The 19,878-nt window shown below is 36.8% G+C and overlaps 1 protein-coding gene across 3 annotated transcripts in view; it reads left to right on the top strand.

The window, feature by feature from the left end:
* Nalcn (sodium leak channel, non-selective) overlaps positions 1-19,878 on the top strand; it is a 301,887-nt gene that overhangs the window by 83,289 nt on the left and 198,720 nt on the right. For all 3 annotated transcript variants that reach the window (XM_006978781.3, XM_042285329.2, XM_015997513.3), the window contains exons 8-10: positions 6,044-6,186; positions 6,326-6,430; positions 14,107-14,193. In XM_006978781.3, the coding sequence (XP_006978843.1) occupies positions 6,044-6,186; positions 6,326-6,430; positions 14,107-14,193 (335 nt within the window). The remainder of the gene's footprint in view (positions 1-6,043; positions 6,187-6,325; positions 6,431-14,106; positions 14,194-19,878) is intronic.

The following is a 19,878-nucleotide window of genomic DNA, read 5'->3' as shown; positions in this document are numbered from 1 at the left end:
TAACTGACACACAGTGGAATAGGGTATTGCCTGCCCAAAGACTGGGCTGCAGCAGGAAGTGGCATGCCATTTGAGGAGTTAAGACTTGGTAAGTGAGTGTCTAAATGCTGAGAAGCTGATACATATGGATGAAAATGAGATCTCTTGGCTCCTCTAGGAAATCTGAGTGTGAAGGTGAAAGTAATTATGCAGACCAAGACTTCATTGTGTTATCTCGAGCTTTCCTCAACTCCAACTTCCCACGTTCCTTCAATAGCATAATAGATAAAGTGGATTCATCTGGTTGGACTTGGTGAGTGTTCCCTTGGCAACAACATAATGGAGGGAGCTCTACTGAGAGAGAAAGCTCATGTGATGAGACAGAAAGCTGGAGAAATACAGGAGTCAGAAGTGCTCTTTATGAAAATCAGTATACTGAAAATGAGCAGAGTCCCTTGAGAACTACTTTAATCCCTTCTGAGGGACTCAAAGGCCTAGTTACCATGCATTGACCCTGATTTCTTAAAGATTCCTCCTCTTCTTAATGCAGTACATTGAGGACCAAGGTTCCAGAGCATGAACCTTTAGAGTAGAAACAATATTAAAAACCATGTTTTCCACTATAGAACAAAACCACAGATACTTTGTGTTTGAATATGGATTAGTGGTAGCCCTAGGGCATATAGTTTTTTCTTTGCTTTTGTTTTATTAGTCATTACCACAATTTTGTATGTATATCATTTAAAAATGACTTAATGTGCTTTTGTATCTCATAATTATGAAAAACAAAGAAGAATATTTCCCAAACACAGTTTCTTACCCCTTTTTCATGAAGAAAAGAATCAATAGAAGTAGGTAGGGGTAGGAAGTTGGTTCAGTTGCTAAGACCACTTGCTATAAAAGCAAGAAGACCTGAGTTCAGATCCTCAGCACCCACGTAAAAGCAGGTACAGTCTAGCATGCCTATGATTCCAGTGTTGTGGGGTAGAGAAACTGGATTCCCAGAGTTCCTTTGCCAGACAGCCTAGCCAAAGAGGCGAGATTCCAATTCAGTTAAAGACCACATGTCTCAAAAAATCAGGCAGTGTGATGATAGCCGAAGAAACCAGGCATCTTCATCTGGTCTCTGTTTGAGTGCACAATGGTGCACACATATACCACCCAAACACAAAACACATGTGCACACACACACAAATGAATAAATAATATGTAAAAATAAATAATTAAGACAGGAAAGCAACACATACAATCCTAAAGATAATCAAAACAGATGGAAATATACCTATATTCAGGCTATAAAAACATGCTGTACTAAATCTTAATGCAGAGATCCTCTACAGAAAATTCCAAAGTCAGTATTTACCATCTACATGTAGATTTGGATTCTTTTATGATAAATTCAAAGCATGGGTGGAAGAGATCAAAAAAGAGTGAATGGAATTAGAGATAATCAGCCAAGGGTGATTAATATAATTTTGTTTCTTATACAACCTTAATATGTGCCTGAAGGATTTGGAATACCAGAGTGTTTTAGGAACATGCTTTATTATTTCCACAATAGAATGCATTATATTCCCAGGTACTATCATAGAAACATTATTCATTTAACAAAAATGTGGCTGTTTTAGCAAGAAATTATACTTTCATAATGAAAATTGACTAAAATTACAATGAAGCATATCTAAATAAAACACTTTCTAAGTATCAATGTTTCCCCATGTTTCCTCTTTTAGTGGAGCATGGGCTTTGAAGATTATGTATGTATGTATGCACATATTTTAAATTATATTTGAAGATCAGGGAACACACTCACTATAAGATCATTCCATTTGCTTCCAAATTATCTGGGAAATAATCACATTAAGCAAGACTGATTTTTCTTTCAGAAAGCAAATATTTGAGAAACATTTTATATCTCTTAAGATCTACATGATCAAGAGGCTGTGGAGATAGCTCCATCAGTAAAGTGTGTGAGGCATAGGCACTAGGACCTGGGTTTGATACCCAGCTCCCATGCAAAAAGTCAGGCATGGTAGTCCTGGGAGGTAGAGACAAGCTGATCTCTTGGGCTCACTGGCCAACCAGCCTAGCCTACACAGGAGAATTGGTCCAGTGAGTGGCTGTCTCAAAATAAATAAATAAATAAATTAAATAAATAAATAAATAAACAAAACCACAAAAATCAAGGAGGATGGCTACTGGGAAAAAGCCCTCAGGCTTGACCTCTGGCCTCCATAGGCATGCATATATGCGTAAACACAAATACATATGTACACACACATACACACATACATACACAATCACAGATAATACGATCATTGTTTAATTTATTGATATTTCTTCAGTACTTCTTAGTGCCCAGAACAGAAACAAATGAGTTTTAAGATTAAGGTGGTCATAGTAGTGAGCTGACAGAGTTTATGTCTCTTTGGGAGTTCTGGGGACTGTCACTTTATATTCCTTGGAGACAAAGTGGCTGAGTCCCCTGGATAATAGAAGAGGAGATTGAGGAGAAAGCACAGGAAAGCAACTTGGGACAGATAGACAGCAGAACACAGAGGCCCCAGTGAACAGCAATAGCCTCCTTGCCCAGGGCCAGTAGTAGCCATGGAAAATGAGTCCATGCATTCCACTTGTATCTACTTTAAATCCTAGTCAACCCTTTGAAAACCTTTTCAAAAAATGTTTTTCCTTCCTGTGTTTTGCAAAGCCAGATGCAGGTTAAGGAGAAGTGTTGCACTTTCATGCCTTTGACCCCACGACCTTATGTGACATCCTCAAAGCCATCTGACTTGGTGAAGTTTACATGTGGCTGTGAACATTTCTTTAAGCAGTCACCATGGTCCTGCAGTTTTTTTGTGATATTTTCAGTTTTCTATTTTATCAATACACCTGCTTTTTGAACTGCACTGAGGGTTATTACTGACTCTAGCTTTTCCCTTTGCTGAATGAGGAAAAGTGGAGGGAAAGCATCAAGATTACATGTTGCAAATACTATTTTGCCCTTAGTTCCAAATAGCATCTTCACTGTAGATGTAATACAGATAGACTTCAGCAGAGAGCTTGGGGAGTTAATCTTACATTGACAATCCCCATTTTAACGGAAAACGCACCGTAGGTGAAGCTGTTATACTTTAATAGTGGTTCATAATGGATTTCCATAGCCATTTCTCTGTTTCCCTTCAATAGCCAGAAGAAAATAAGGGAATATAAATTGTTTGTATTAAAATTGTCCTTTTATTAAGTCTACAAGGGTAAAAGTGCTGCACATGTTCAGAACATGCACCGGCAGTGTAGTTACTGTTTTCTGCTAGCATTTTGTTGCTTGTCTGTGCTGCTCAGATCTCAGCCATGTGAGTGTGTGTGTGTGTGTGTGTGTGTGTGTGTGTGTGTGTGTGTGTGAGTCATCTTGTACAAGTTCTTTGATATATTATAAACTAACCCATTATTATCCATAAAAGAATAGACTTTGTTCAAATAAAGATAACAATAGAAAACAATTTATTCTTCCAGTCTAATCTCAAGCAAGAAAAAAATAGAGCATGACATTAGAAACAAAGTTTCAGGTGTGTGACCTGATAAGTGAGTTCAATTTCTGGTCCTATCACTGTTTCAGCTCAAGATATTTGATAACTAACAATCTTCAGTTTCTTTCTCTCCATAAGGTAATTAATAGTTGATAATATTTGACCTTGTCACTATTTCCCCATATCTCTACCTAATAACACAGAGACAGAGACCTCCTTAGCTAAAAGCCAACTATTGTGGCAATAACTTACCAAAGTAAAAATAAGAGTCTTAAAATGGAAGTTTGTATACCTCATATTCTTAATTGTACATGGACGCTACAAAGTCAGTCTCATAGAAATAGAGAATAAAATAACCTGTAAATGTTGTTGGGCAGTAACAGATGTGTGTAGCCCACTAGAAGTAACTTCTAATGTTCAATGGCATACGATAACTATGGCTGAAAACAAGAGTGAGTGTGTGTGTGTGTGTGTGTGTGTGTGTGTGTGTGTGTGTGTGTGTGTATGGTGATAATGATGATACATAACACAATCCACATGTGGAGATCAAAGGACAACACTTGGGAGGCAGTTTTCTCTTTCCACCTTGTTTTGAGACAGGGACTCTCTTGTTTCTGTCAATGAACTAAGGCTAGCTGGTCCCTGAGCTTCTGGGCAGTTCTCCTGTTTCTTCCTACCACCTCAAAACAAGAATTCCGGTATTACAGATGCCACCATTATATCCACATTGGTTCCAGGAGTGGGACTCAGATCATCAGGTTTCTACCTCTAGTATCCTTATCAGCTGAGCCATCTCCCAAGTCAATGGTTAATTTTTCTATCAGAAATAGATAAAAGAAAGGTCAATGCCAATTACCTTCATTTATCATTACATACATGTATGTATTAAAATGCTCTACCATACCCCATAAATATGCAAGCCAATTAAATATATGTTAAACATAAATCTAAAAAACTGCATTTAAAAATAGAAGCACCCCCGGGCAGTGGTGGCGCACGCCTTTAATCCCAGCACTCGGGAGGCAGAGCCAGGCGGATCTCTGTGAGTTCGAGGCCAGCCTGGGCTACCAAGTGAGTCCCAGGAAAGGCGCAAAGCTACACAGAGAAACCCTGTCTCGAAAAAAAAAAAAATCTACATAAAATGATTTTGTAGTAAAAATTCACCAAATAGGACTCTATTTTTGTTCTCTCTGCTTTTTTTCATGCCTCTATTTCTCACTGTCTGCATTTTCAGTGATTTTCCATCATACTTCAATTTATACAATGGAAATACATACAAAGGCTCTGAATGCTTTTGTGTTCATTCATGGTCACCCTTCTTCCGCCAAAAACAGACATGATGAGGCCCATCAGACTCTTCCAAGCCTTCTTAGTTTGGTTATTCAGACACATAAATATCATAATTGAATTGTTTCTTATGATTAGAATGTTCATTTGTGGATATTGGTTATATTTCATAATAATTTAAGTCCTTCATGGTGATTGAACTTACTGGAGCCATATATCTATCAGTTTTATGAACAACACACATCACATTTTATAAATAGCTTTAAGTACATAGCAGATTTTATGTTTTGTTACAATGCATTATTGAACTGGTTATTTCTATTCTATATGATGGTGGTGCCTGAAATGTATTGAGAACTCATCATATATCATTGTCAAGGTCTTACAGAAATTGCCAGTTAAATCTCACTGCAACAGGAGATGTGTACACAAAGGTCATTGAGTTAAAGGAATGGTGTTGTCAGTTAAATATCTAGAAATTTGTTCCAATGTGACTGTGTTAATTCATATTGTCCAAAGTATCATTATGAATCCTTGAATAAGTTTTTTAATATCAATATGCTTTAGTCTCTGTAAAACATCTCATTGTGTTGACAGGACAAAATGTGTCTTTTCCTGTTCAGTATCTCAGGTTCTCTTAAACTAGGTGTTGTATAGCTAGCCAGATATTTTAAACTTCATTGTCATTACCACAAGTGTGTTCAATGAGATGCTAGTTCCTAACAAAGCAAAGCATTAGAGGACAATTTACAGTCCCACACCTAAGTGTCATGAAGCTTGAGGCGAGTTCTACCAAGTTCATTTCTAGAGCCTGAAGTAGTTAAGCTCCCCAGTGAGAAAATGACTCCAAATTCAATCAAATTTTCAAACTTACTCCATTTTGGTTAAAGGTGGAGCACCTTCAAAGTGCCAAGTCCCAAGTACTGAGTCTCTGTGCCGCACAATTTTTGTAGTGTTCCTCTACCTAGTTTCAATGTTTATTTCATTTTCACTGTGCCAAATGCCTTAAATCTTTAAAGACATAATACAAAGCTGCTCTGTTGTTGGTGATACTGAAATTACCCTGGCTTAAAGTCAGACACAACTTTACCAAAATTCTAAGAACTGCAAAATGCCACACAAAATTTTAATCCCTTTTAGAGGAGCTTGTGTAATGGAGACAATGAGTGTGGATAACTATTGATTATCTGAGAAATATATTCTCATTTCAAAAGCCAATGGTGATTTAATCTGCTGTCCTATCTTGACAGGCACGAGTATATTCACAGTCTATGAGGCTTCATCTCAGGAAGGCTGGGTGTTCCTCATGTACAGAGCAATCGACAGCTTCCCCCGCTGGCGTTCCTACTTCTACTTCATCACGCTGATTTTCTTCCTTGCCTGGCTTGTTAAGGTACTAGAAAAGAAATGTGCTCACAATGTGTATATTTTGTGATGTTTAACATGTGGTTTTTGTTTTTGTTTGGTTTTATTGATCACTAGGCTTCTCCATCTCCAATGTTTGGTAAATGTGGTTTGTCATTTCCTTTCAGAATGTGTTTATTGCTGTCATAATTGAGACATTTGCAGAAATCAGAGTACAATTTCAACAAATGTGGGGAACTCGGAGCAGCACAACTTCCACTGCAACCACACAGGTATCTTTCCGACGCGATGATCATAGTCCATTCAGCCTTAGGCACACCCTATCCTCATAACAGTGAAGCCTTGGAGAATGCTCCTGGAATGGGATGCTGCAATATGGTACAGTGGGAGAGTGGTTTGAAAATACAGATGAAGAGGTCCAAAGCCAGAATAGTCATCCTAGACTTTTGCTGTGGTGTGAGGAAGGTCATCTAGTTCCTTAAATGTTCCATGGGTGGCTTCAACACAAAACCAAAATTGACAACCATGTTTACTATAGATCTTTGATTTGATTCCAAGACCACAAGTCCTTTAAGGCTTACCGAGTAAATATAACAATGGAAAGTTCCCATTTTTAGCCTAACCGCAAGTCTATACAGTGGTCCTTATATGGAGGATTAGAAGTATTGGTGTTGTAGATGTATTTAATTCAGAACAAACCAATCAAGGTACAAATAAAGTATAAAGAAGACTCCTCAGTCCCCACTGCATGACTGTGGTTGTTGAGAAGTCATCATATATTCAGTATGGTTTCCTTCTCCCAAAATGTTAGAGATAACATGAAACATCATAAAAGCAACAGAATATTCAACTATATATGAGGTGTTCTGATATCCTGTTATTTACTTATTTATTTTTGTTTTCACATTTTGTTGTTTAGAAACAGGAAAGGCAGGCTTGCATATCTTCTAGAATGAATAGAAGGAGAGAAAAAGAAAAAATCCAGAATTAATAATGAAACAATATAATGATTTTAGCAATTATTTTGAAATTAAATTATGAAAAAAAATCTGTTTGCAAATGATTATATAGATCTATTGGTGGAAAGGTCAAAGTGAACATTATATATTGAAGACATTTTGATTGAATTTTCAGTAATCCTATGTTCAAGTGTCATTGAACAGGAAGCTGACATTTATGATACCTTAGATATCAAAATTACTCAGCCTTTGTTACAAGTGAAATTATGTCACTGTTATTCGAGTTTGACAAAAATAATTCAAATTTCTATGAAAAGAAATTAATATGCTACATAGGTTAAGTCACAGATGCCATGTCATGGTACTTTCAAGGAATCAACCCAGGAAGCTTTTATTCCTTGTCTGGTCCCTGTTAGCTTACTATGAAGTGTAACAGTTTCAGGTCTTCCCTGAGGTGACAGCCTCTTGGTAGGCATGTTTTCTGTGACAGACATTGAGATGTAAATGGAACATAAAACTGTGAATGCAGCTCTTACATGCAGTGTTCACAAGCGATGGCCTAAAATGTCCCTAAAACCATATTTTGCTTATTAAGTAACTCTGACAGATAAAAAATCACAGCTGGAAAAGTAAAGCGCCAAACCAGCTAGCAGTTATAATAGAAGACAAAATGTGAAAATTTTGAACAAAGTCATACAAAATTATTTTGATGCAAAATTGCACTTAATGTGGAGGCATAAGTCAGGAATCAAGAGGGAATGCGCCTGAATGTTCAGCAGAGGTAATCACACAGAGAACTGTGAAAAAACCTTCATTAAGAAAAATGCTATGGCTGAGGACCTGGTTGCTAAGCAACCAAAGCTCCTGCAGGCTGCCTCTTGGTAAAATACCACTTAGGTAGCCTAGCAACTGGCCTGAGGCTCCACCCACCTCTCAGTCACCACTTCTAAGAGGTCCCAGATGCTTTTTATGTGTACAGAAGGGAGACAGAACATTTGCTGTGACTGTTAGATTTGTAAAATCTGACCAGATTCAGAGCCTGGACTTCTCTTTTATTGGTTTAAGGCACTAAATCGCAAGGGGCTAATTCTGACAAAATAGGCTCTAAAGTGGTAAAATCATGATGATTACGATATGGCACACAGGTTTTTGGACATTAAGTCGTTTCTTTTATCTATGATGTGGGAAACTTATGTTCAGTGTGTTTTTCTCACCAAAGAGTTAAAGAAGACTAGGAATATTAGACTTGGCAATGTCACTAAATATGTGAACTTCCTATGATAATCATGACAGTAGAAATGTACATATGCATATACATTTAGACACATGTGTACCTGATGAGGATATAGTAGACCTTTGGACATAGACAGTTCACTAAGAATTGGCACTGATATTTCAGAGGAAAAGTAGAATCCATGATAAAAAAAAATTTCTTTAAACTATTAAAGTAATATTTTTTTCATTTGAATGGTCACTACCAAATGTCTCTGAGTAGCCACATAGAAGCAAATTAAGGAAATACAAATTTCAAAGCTTTTGTGCATAGCATGCTATGGTGTGCAACAGCAAAATGAAGGGAAACTGGAAGGGATCATTTCAGATTCCTAATCATGGATCTGCCTGAGCTGTGCTGGGACCAGTGACACCACCTGCATAGTTCTTGGTGTGGATAAATATTGTCACATACTCAGAGGTGGACTGGTATATAGGACAAAAGGTTCACATTCCTGTTACAAAATGTACCTTCTGTTAGTCCACAATATAATTTCTCATTTCATCATTTTTAGAGGTGTGGCCCTAACACTGGATGTTAATATGTGCTGATGTGAGCTAGGAAAGCTTTACATGCAGCAGCTCCTTAATTCAGACCTTCACATCCTATACTGAACACCTCACTTCAGCTAGACAGCTGTCATCTCTTCACCTAGATTGGCTCATGCTAAGGATAAGCTGGTTTCACTTTGTCCAGAATAAAGCTTAAGGACCCATCAAAGCCCAGGGCCGTGCTGACGACTTTTGTACTCTGTGTACCAAGAGAGAACACAAAGAAGGCAGACCATGCATACCTAAATTTCATAAAGAATCCATGGTCTGATGGCATCCTGTTGGAGTTCTGGCAAATAAGCACTGTGCTTTGTGAAGAGAACAGTGTTCCTGAGACTTTCATCTGTGACTGAGCGCTGTTGCCGACAGATGTTGTCTCAATTATTATTCTCTAGCTAAGCTACAAGACAGATAAGGTAGAGTTGATGCAAGTAAAGGGGTGATTTTGAGTTGTTTCTTCTTTGCCTTCCTGTCAGCATCCTTGGAATATGCCGAAATCAACTTCTGTAAAGATGTGCAGTACTCAGCAAGAAAAGCAGAGAGACATAAATGAAAGACACATGAGCAAAAAATGGAAAGAATTGGCTCACCCAAAAGAAAAGAAACACTACATATAACCTAATGCTCAACTTGAGGAAAAATTGCTTAGTGTCCCAAATCCAGCAATTTCCACATGAATAGATATTACTCAGATGTGTGAGAAGCAGTTAATGGATGCAGCTCAGAGAAGGGCTGTCCCAGAGTGGTGTAATATTGAGCTCTTTCCACTGAGAAGCCATGGGATGGATGAAGCATTCACCATGGGAAGTAAGGAGTGAAAATTAAGCTTTGTGAGACTGACTCACTAAATGTATTCTTTTGCTGATTTTTTTTCTAATTCATTTTGAGATTGGGTCTCACTCCATAGCCCAGGCAGGCTTGATCATACAGCAATCCTGCTTCAGCTTCCTGAGTGCTGGTATCATGTGTACTGACATTCATGGACCAAACATATTTGTTAATGAAATCGAGCCAGATGTCCATGCTCATGATTTTAATAAATAATCTACTTTTTAAAATATTTAATTAAAAAAGGAGCAGAACAATTTCAAAATAGTTTTTTCCCACAGTATGTGTGTACATACATGTGTAAACATATCTTAGATTTGGGATTTTAATTCATTTTTCAAGATTTCCCCTGCTCCTAGTATTATTTCTTTTACCTTACCTCAATAGATAACCTGATGGCTGGAATGATATCTTGTCCACAGACATCAAGATTATTCTTAACTAATTTGTAAATCAAGCTGCCCATTACAAAAGTCTATCATTTTCAAATGAACAAGCCTAAGCTAACTCACAGGACTGAAATCTTCATGCTTTCCCAAATGCTTGTACTAAGAGGGGCATGTTCATGGATGTCCATTATATTGTGATGGATAATGTCCCTCCCACAAATTGATAGCATCTTCTTGCAATCACTCCATTATATCAACAGTGGCATTGACACTACAACCTGCCTTACTTAATTCCTATAGCAACATTATGAAGTGGGTACTATTATTGTTTCCACATTGCAGATTAAAAAATGACAAAGATGGACAGTTTAATTATCTTGTTTGATTGTAGATAACATGAGACTCCATTCAGGTTGCCCAGCCTTCATTTTTCACTTGCTCTGAGATGCTTCCTCCTTTTGTTTTAGCTATTGCAGGCCATTGCCAATGTATCCTCTCTGTTCTAGTTCCATGTGAAATTCTGTTCTTAAGAAGACAACACCTACTGCTGGCTGGCAAGGTCTTTATCAGATATTTCCTCTAACATAACCCTTAGTTCTGATAGGTTGACCTTCTGAACTCTAGTTGTCACTGCTGTATACTCTCATGGACTTTTGCTACCAGCGGTTTTCAATAGTAACTGGAACATCTTTCCTAGAAGACAGTGTATTAGTTAGGGTTTCCATTGCTGTGAAGAGACACTGTGACCATAGCAACTCTTACAAAGTAAAACATTTAACTGGGGCTGGCTTACAGGTTCAGTCAGAGTTTAGTCCATTGTCATCATGACAGGAAGCATGGTGACCCACGGACAGACATGGTTCTGGAGAAGGAGCTTAGAGTTCTACATCTGGATCTGCAGGCAGCAGAAAGAGAAGGTGACACTGAAATCTCAAAGCCCTTCCCCAGTGGCACATTCTCCAACAAGGCCATATCTCCTATTAGTGCCTCTCCATATGGGCCTATGGGGGCCATTTTCATTCAAACCACCACGACAGCCAAGCAATAGTTACCAAAGTCTTTAAAGCATGCATATTATTTGATTAAGGAGATCAAGTTCTGTGAATTTGTCCTCAGATTGTTAGACAATAATCAAAGAATTGTATTTGAAGATGCTTTGGAAGGTATAGAAAGAAATAAGGATATGGCTAGGGTGTAACTCTGTGGTGAAGTACATGTCTGCTTGGGGAAAACCCTGAGTTCAATCTTCATGACTGCAAAACAAATTCTGAAACTCTGACATTTTGTTATTGATGATAATGTACTAACTTGGAATAAATAGAAAGTGGTAAACTAATATTTGAACTTTATTGGCATGAAAATCTATGGACAACCACTAGTACAAAAAAAGATCTCATGTGGGGTCTGCATATGTGTACGTGTGTGTATGTGTGTATACATGTGTGTTTGTGTGCACATATGCATGCATGCACACATGTGTTAAATTCTTGAAAGTTTAAAATATCAGTAATGGCTATCTCTTGGGATATGTATTAATGTTTTTCTCATCCATATTTCTAGGTGTTTAAAAGTAAACATAATAAACACTTTAGTGATATAATCAGAAGACAAAAGTCACATGATTAAAACATAGGAACCACTCAACATTTTAACTAAAACCATCTTCGTTTTATTCTACTATACAGGTCAAATGCTGAATATGTCTTTAGGTAACATAGATTTGTGTCCTTTCTGGGTAGAGTTGAAGGAGATCAGTTGCGTTTGGCTCACTGGTCCAGGTTGCCGATGAGCCATTCCCCACCCAACCACCATCACCTTTCTGCTCCATTTAGCAGTCTCCCTCCCATGGCTACATAGAAGACTATGATGCCTTTCACAGCTGTAACTTTCACATCTATATTCAAGCCAACAGAAAAGAAATACAGGAAGAATAGGAAGGCTCTGCTCACAACCTGGGGCCTAGTATGTCGACACCTGGTCAAAATGAGCTTCCAGGAATGGGTAGGAACTGGTCCTCATAAAAATGCCCTGACTTGGAACACAAAGAATGACCACAGTCATACCCAACATCCTCCCCAGAGATTTCCTGTCTCTGTTGGCTAGCCCACTTTCTATCTCAAAGAACTATAGTCATATTAACCAATTTAAATGTTGTATGATTTGGGTTCCAAAGAAAATGAGACACTTTTTCATTTCTGTTACTTTATTTCAAACACAGGGGTGACCTTCAGAGAACACTTTTGCTGACAGTTAAATTGATTCATTTGAGTTTGGTCTGCTGGAGAAAAATAATTTAGCATAGAAAATTAGTCTGCCACCAATGAAAGGAAATATTAGCCCCAGGAGTGCTTTGTGCCTTGACAAGACAGTACAGGAGGCATTGGCAGAGTATTCTTAGCTGGTGACTGACAGCATAGGTTTTGACATTTGCCCTTAAAAAGAGAATCCCAGAATCTTGAACAGAGTCTTTAAAGTTTACTTTAACTGGTTTGTTTTCCCAACTAGTCTATATTCTCAGAATGAGCCCATTCATGAATGATGTGCTTGGTTCTACCACCAAAAAAAGCTTTTAAGTTTTATTTTATTCTAAAGAGAATGTGAGTTCTATAATAGACAGCTGGGACTGACAATTTGTGATGACATCTTTGGTCAAAGAATCTTTGTGTAAATGTACCTCAGTTGTTTCATTTAAAATCTAGATATTTGACCTGTGAGGTTAGGCACTTGTTTCCCATTGTTGCAATCATGATACAAAGAAAACTTTTCTTCCTGAAAATGAACTACAATCTCTCTGGCTAGTGTTTGAAAGTATGATTATGGCACCAAGGTAATGATTCACGTGCTATGTCACTCAGATTTCTATTAACAATTCCCCTTTATAACAGAGGATCGGGTCAACATAAAGCCACAAGCAATGGTAGAAATGAAAATGTTTATGTGTGCAAAAAAGAAACTTTGTTAGGGCAGAAACAAAATAGTGAATTATTATGATTAATGTCTTTATTTAAAAAATGTATCCCATTAAAACCAACCAACGCATACACACAATACACACACACACAACACACACACATACACACACACACACACACACACACACACACACAAACTACTACTACTACTACTGAGGAGAACAGGGTATGTGGGAAGTGTCTTCCAGCTAGATATAATGTCGACAGATGAGAACCTAAGTGGGAGTGGACTGTGTCATAAGGTTATCACCTAGACACCAGAGTGAAGGAGTCCCAGGTTGGTCAATAGCATCTTGAATTTTATCTCTTCTAAGTCTTCTAAGCCAATATAAATGACGTGTACATTTGTAAACATATGCATTAAATTTCTGTTGAGTAAATTAATTGTGACCTAGTTAAAATAATTACACAAAGTCAGTTAAGCACCCTCTCAGTCTACCAACATTGAAATACTACCATACTCATGCCACATGTTGAAGATAAACACCTATTATTTGACATGAGAATGTTTTTAATTAATTCACTGAGAAATATCAATTAAGATTTTTAAAAATATTTTTACATATATTCAATAGATGAAACATAATACTTTAGAATTCTAACTATACTTTTCTTGCAGAGCTAAAAAATAATAATGATTATAACCAGCTAAGATACTAAAGTATTTTTCCTGAATAGAAGAGTATCTAAAAGACTGAGCATGCAAAAATCTGTGTAAGGCAGAAATTGCATGCCATATAACAAGTGCTCGATAAATGTAAGCTATTACTACTGCTCATCAGAATATTATTATTATTCACTTGTTTTCAGTATTAAAATGAACATATCTAAAATGATTCATGATCTAAATATAAGTCTTTAAGAAGATGAAAACAGATTTTCAGTAATATTTAAACATAGAATGCTGCAGGGAGTAGTAGAGTTCTCAATATTCCATGTTCAACATCTCTGAATCATCTCTCTCTTTGTCTTAAAGATGTTCCATGAAGACGCTGCTGGTGGTTGGCAGCTGGTAGCTGTGGATGTCAACAAGCCCCAGGGACGTGCCCCAGCCTGCCTACAGGTACAGCATAATACCATTTTTGAAAATCATTCAGCATGGATCTTTGACTTTTATTTTATACAAATAAATCCATAGACTCCAAGCTCCAGAATTGCCCAGATTTATCAAGAAGTTGGGGCAATGTTTAATTCTATCCTGTATTCAGGATCTAGTTAGTATTCATTTAGATATATAGTAGATAACCTACTTTGTTTTCTGTTGCTGTGACTAAAGACCTTGACAAAAAGCAGATTGCATAGAAAATGATTTATTTGGCTTAAATATCCAGGTCACAGTCTGTTGAGATAAGTCAAGGCAGAAACTTAAGCAGAAGCCATGGAAATATGCTATTTTCTGCCTTTCTGCCCATGTCTCATTCAGTATGTTTTGTTAAACCATCCAAGACAACCTACTGTACCAGGCTTTTTATTTGGGCCCATCAACCAGCCCCCAAATCATGACACAGAGACTTATTATTAGCTGTGAATGCTTGGCCTACCTTAGGCTCATTTCTGTCTAGCCCTTCTAACTCAAATCAACCTGTTTCTCTTTATCTACCTTTTGCCTTGGTAATTTTTACTTTTCTTTCTTCTGTATATCTTAGTTTCACTCTTTCTCATATCTGGCTGGCTAGCAGCTGCCCAGCTTCTTGCCCCAAGTGTGACCCTCTTTCTCTCCTCCTCTCATTTTTCCACTCTCTTTGAGCCCAAATGTCTCTTCCTATATATTCTCTCTGCCTCCTAGCACCACCTATCCTTTCTCCTGCCTAACTATTGGCCATTGAACTCTTTATTAGACCAATCAGGTGCCTTAGGCAGGCAAGGTGAAACAAATGCAGCCTATCTTTACATAATTAAACACACATCCTTACATCATTAAACAAATGCAGTATAAAGTAACACACCTTTACACAGTTAAAGTAATATTCTGCAGCATAAACAAATGTAACACATCTTTGCCTAATATTAAAATAATATTCCAGGACACCCTACTAATGGGCAGCACCACCTACAGTGGATGGGGTCCCTCCCACAACAACTGTTAATCAAGAAATGCACCCAAAGGCTTTTCTTTTGGCCAATATGATGGAGGCAATTTCTCAGATGAGAGTCCTTCTTCCAAGATGACTCTAACCTGTGACAACTTGACAAAAAACTAAAACTAATCAGCAAGTGGGGATTTGATAAATGATTAATAATGGCACACAAGCAAAAACATTTCAACAGTACCAAATCAACAGAAAGTTTTGTTGCCATGTTAATTCTTGTCAAAATATTTTCTAAAATGTCTGAGTTATTTAGGGCTCTGCAATACCTCCATGTGTAACTGGGAAGGAAATATATTAGCACATGATCTGTTGTGCTATATGTCCAGTCTCCAGAGCAAGGTGATATCAAGGTGTTTTCTTAACAAACAAGGCCAAAAGTAAGCATGGAATGATTGCAGGGGCATCTGAGATCAGGACAAAACTCAAATGGTTAGAAGATGAGGCCTGGGGTTACTACCTATGAAACTTCTAGATTCACTCAGATTTATTTACCTTTTTTTCCTCTTCAGATGTATAACTGCCTTGAATATTTACAATTTATATTTAAGATTTTATTTTCCTTTCCGATATAAGGTACACAAATATTTTCCCCCGTTTTCTAAGTTGCAACTTCATTTTGTTGAACATTTACTTGTTTCTATCATTTAAATAATGCAGGCTAAGTTAAATTATTCCCAAATGAATAGTGATAATATTAAATATTATCTTGTGGTTTTCTTCTGACCTATTTTGATTGTACCAACATCACTAATATACAATTAGAGCAACTTGCTTGCAATTGTTCCAAGTTTTATCCAATTGAAAAATATTCAAGGGATCACAGACTTGTTATGAAAATAAACTAACAGAGTACCAATCAAGAGACATATAAACCATCCAGTTATCTAAAGCCATATTACTTTCAGGAAGTATTTTCTTGATATATACTGCCATGCACTGCTTTTTTTTAGGACATGGTAACATGAACATAGAAGGAAATGCCTTTTATCAGAGTGGTTGTTTTTGCCATAATTGGTTCAATTTCTAGTTCCTGGAAGTAAGTCTCATGAAGACAAATAGAACAGAGTTTCAGGAGAAGCCAAAAACTTTAGGCATTCTAATGCTGTATTGCTCTTCCACTCACACTTTTTCACTTAATAAATGCATATGGAGCTATTAAAGTATTGAACATAGTTTTTTGTAGAAATCATGGTTGGTGTGATTTCTACTGATACAGAGCTTTTCCTTGCTGGAGAAATGGTGTTCAATAATTGATATTAATCAGAGAGACTCCATTTTGCCTCAGTTTCCCAGCTCAGACAATTTAGTGATGTTAATTGATGTGCCTTAATCTTCTCTACCTTATGCCAAATGTTCCAACTCTATTGGTCTTCCTCCCTTCTCATTATATTTATTGGTTGCAGAATTACTCAAATGAATTATGATACATGATGATACAACTCTTCTGCTGAATAATAGAGACTATAATGTCATTAGTGGACTAGCCACCTCTGATCTGCAATTAGAAACTATGAAAATTCATTTACCGTTATGAGACTCAATTTATACTTGTAATCACACGCATAATAAGTATAATGGGAATCATATGCAGGCATGCTGAGAAAAGATTTAGTTTTATGTTCTTATTATGGTCTTTTCTGTTTATGATAAATGAAAATAAATGTGCTTGTCCATTTAATTATAAAGTCTTGAAGTCAGAACAGGAGAATAGATAGACCAAACAGTGCTATTTGACCTGACAGGATTTTTAAGATCTCTAATGTACTTGTTAAAAGTTTTCATCAATTTAATATTAATTGTATTCATTTTGCAATGACAGTACTCCTATTGATCCATTTAATGATTTCATATCAGTTTCATAGGCTAAGTTTAGTAATATACCTAGTTCTAGTATATATATATATATATAATTCCTGACAGATTCACTCTTAAGTTACAAAGAAATAAGCGAAAGTCCTATGTCCCATGAAGCACCTTCATTCTCCAACTTGAATTAGCTTCCTTGTTCTGTCTTCCCTTCCCTGGAGCTACTCATTTGCTGTCTATCTAGAGTCCCCCTGCCTACTTTGTACTATGAGAGTAGAATGGTTAGAGAAAAGGGGCACAGTCTAAGGCAGTGGTTCTCAATCTTCCTAGTGCTGAGACCCTTTAATAGACTTCCTCATACTGTGGTGACCCCCAACCATAAAAATATCTTTTTTGCTACTTCATAACTGTAGTTTTAGTACTGCTATGGGTCATAATGTAAATATCTGTTTACATACAGTCTTAGGCAATCTCTGTGAAAAGATCATTCGGCCCAAGGGGCCCATGTGCTGAAACTGCTGCTGTGAGTGCCTTATTAAACCAATCCTCACAACTGGATTATCTTTTATTTGTTCTAAATCTGACTCTAATATTCTTCTCCCATTACCACTATATAATTTGAGAAAATTACATGGACATTTGTGTTTTCAGTTGAGAAATGTTTTGTCATGATGTTCAAAGAGTGTGCTCATTGCAGGTATAATCTGGTATGTCAGGTCACTGTACATCCTGTACCTTCCCTTCTTCTGAGCCACGTAATTTTCCATTTTTATTTCTCCCTATGAACCTGTCTCCATTCTTTTACCTAATCACTATAGCTTTATTTGGGTTCTTATACATTAACCACAGTGGCTAACTATGACTCTGAGCCTTTGACCTCCCACACAAGTTCTCAGAAGAATATCACCAGAAAAACTTGTAAAATTAGGGTGAACTAAGAGGAAATGTGATTTAAGAATATGAGAGGTATTGAGTTCAAGAATTTCATCATGGGAATTGAAGCAGAAGCAGCTGCTCCACTTAAACAAAATACAATAACAATTACTTGTTAGTGCCTGTGGGGATTTGGTACAAGACAAGCTAACATGGATATGGATTTTCAAGTATGTAAATGCTCAGATCCTTTACAATATCCTTAATGTTTTTGGTGTCCTTTGTAATGTTTCCCTCATCAATTCTGATTCTGTTTATTTGGTCATCTCTTTATTTCTTATGATTGGTTGTGTCAATAGTCTGTCAATCTGGTTTACCTTCTCAAAGAACCAGCTCTTGTATTTTTCTTTTTTCTTCTATCTCATTAATTTCTGCTCTGATTTTTATTATTTCTTGCCAACTACTTGGTTTTGTTCTTGTTTTTCTTTTTTGTTTGTTCTGGGTTTTCTGTTTGCTTGTTTGTTCGTTTGGGTTTTGTGTTTGTTGTTTGTTTCTTTATTTCAAATTTTTTTAGTTACATCATTAAGGCATTTTATTTATGTTTACTTTTAATGTAAGCATTTAAAGCTATAAATCTATACGGCTCTTTTAATGTGTCCCAAGAGTTTTGTTGTTTATATTTTCATTTTCATTTAATTCCAGAATATTTTTTGTTTTGGTTCTTTGAGACAGGATTTCTCTTGTAGCTTTGGAGCCTTTTCTGGAACTCACTCTGTAGCCCAGGCTGGCCTCGAACTCACAGAGATCTGCCTGCTTCTGTCTCTCAAATGCTGGAATCAAAGGCGTGTACTGCCACCAACCAGCAGATTTTTTTGTTTGTTTCTTAATGTCTTAAGTAAATGGATTTTAATCTCCTTGAATTTGTGTACTTACTAGAAATCTGTTTGTTCTCAATTTCATTTTATTGTATTATGATGCAATAAGATACACAAACTGTAGCTAGAGTTTTCCTGCCTTGCGCACAGTCAGGACAAATCTTTGTCACCCGCCAGTCCCACAACTGCTCAGACCCAACCAAGTAAACACAGAGACTTATATTGCTTACAAACTGTATGGCCATGGCAGGCTTCTTGTTAACTGTTCTTATATCTTAAATTAACCCATTTCTATAAATCTATACCTTGCCACATAGCTCGTGACTTACCGGCATCTTCACATGTGGCTTGTCATGGTGGCGGCTGGCAGTGTTTCCTTCTGCCTTCCTGTTCTTTCTTTTCTCCTCTCTGTTAGTCCCGCCTATACTTCCTGCCTAGCCACTGGCCAATCAGTGTTTTATTTATTGACCAATCAGAGCAACACATTTGCCATACAGAACATCCCATAGCAACAAAGTTATTTCAATCTTTCTGAATTTATTAAGATTTATTTTCTGTCCCAAGATGTGGTCTATTTTAAATATTTAAGTCATATATAAAGGAAAACCCATAAGAATAATGGCTGATTCCTCAATGGAAACTTTGGAATCCAGAACAGCCTAAAACAATGTATTACAAGTCCCGAAAGACCACAACCAGCAAACTAGACTAATGGACCCATCAGTACATATTTGCCATAGTTAAAGAAGAAGAAAAAAATTCAAGATATAAACAACCTAAAAAATTTTGTATCCAACAGACCAAACTTAAATACAAGAAGCCATATTTTAAACTGAAGAGATGAATAAACCACCAAGGGACTGTAGAAAGAAGAAAAAAGCTATAGTTTTTAAAACTTTATCATTGAGGCCTGATATTCAATCATCTTCTTAATTAACTCTATTTTCAAGGCTTTACCTTGAATTGGATAGTTGGTTTATTCAGTTATTCAATTCCATCTTCATTTCTGCTTCAGTTCTTTTTGATATTTCTAATGTTTTATTGAATTCCATTTTCAAATTCTGGATTATCTTATCATTTCCATCAGGCTTATGTTTGTGGTTT

The sequence above is a fragment of the Peromyscus maniculatus genome, chromosome 9 (assembly GCF_049852395.1).
Source record: "Peromyscus maniculatus bairdii isolate BWxNUB_F1_BW_parent chromosome 9, HU_Pman_BW_mat_3.1, whole genome shotgun sequence".
Lineage (NCBI taxonomy): Eukaryota > Metazoa > Chordata > Mammalia > Rodentia > Cricetidae > Peromyscus > Peromyscus maniculatus.
The sequence above is the reverse complement of the archived record's forward strand: the minus strand, read 5'-3'. Positions and strand labels throughout refer to the sequence as shown.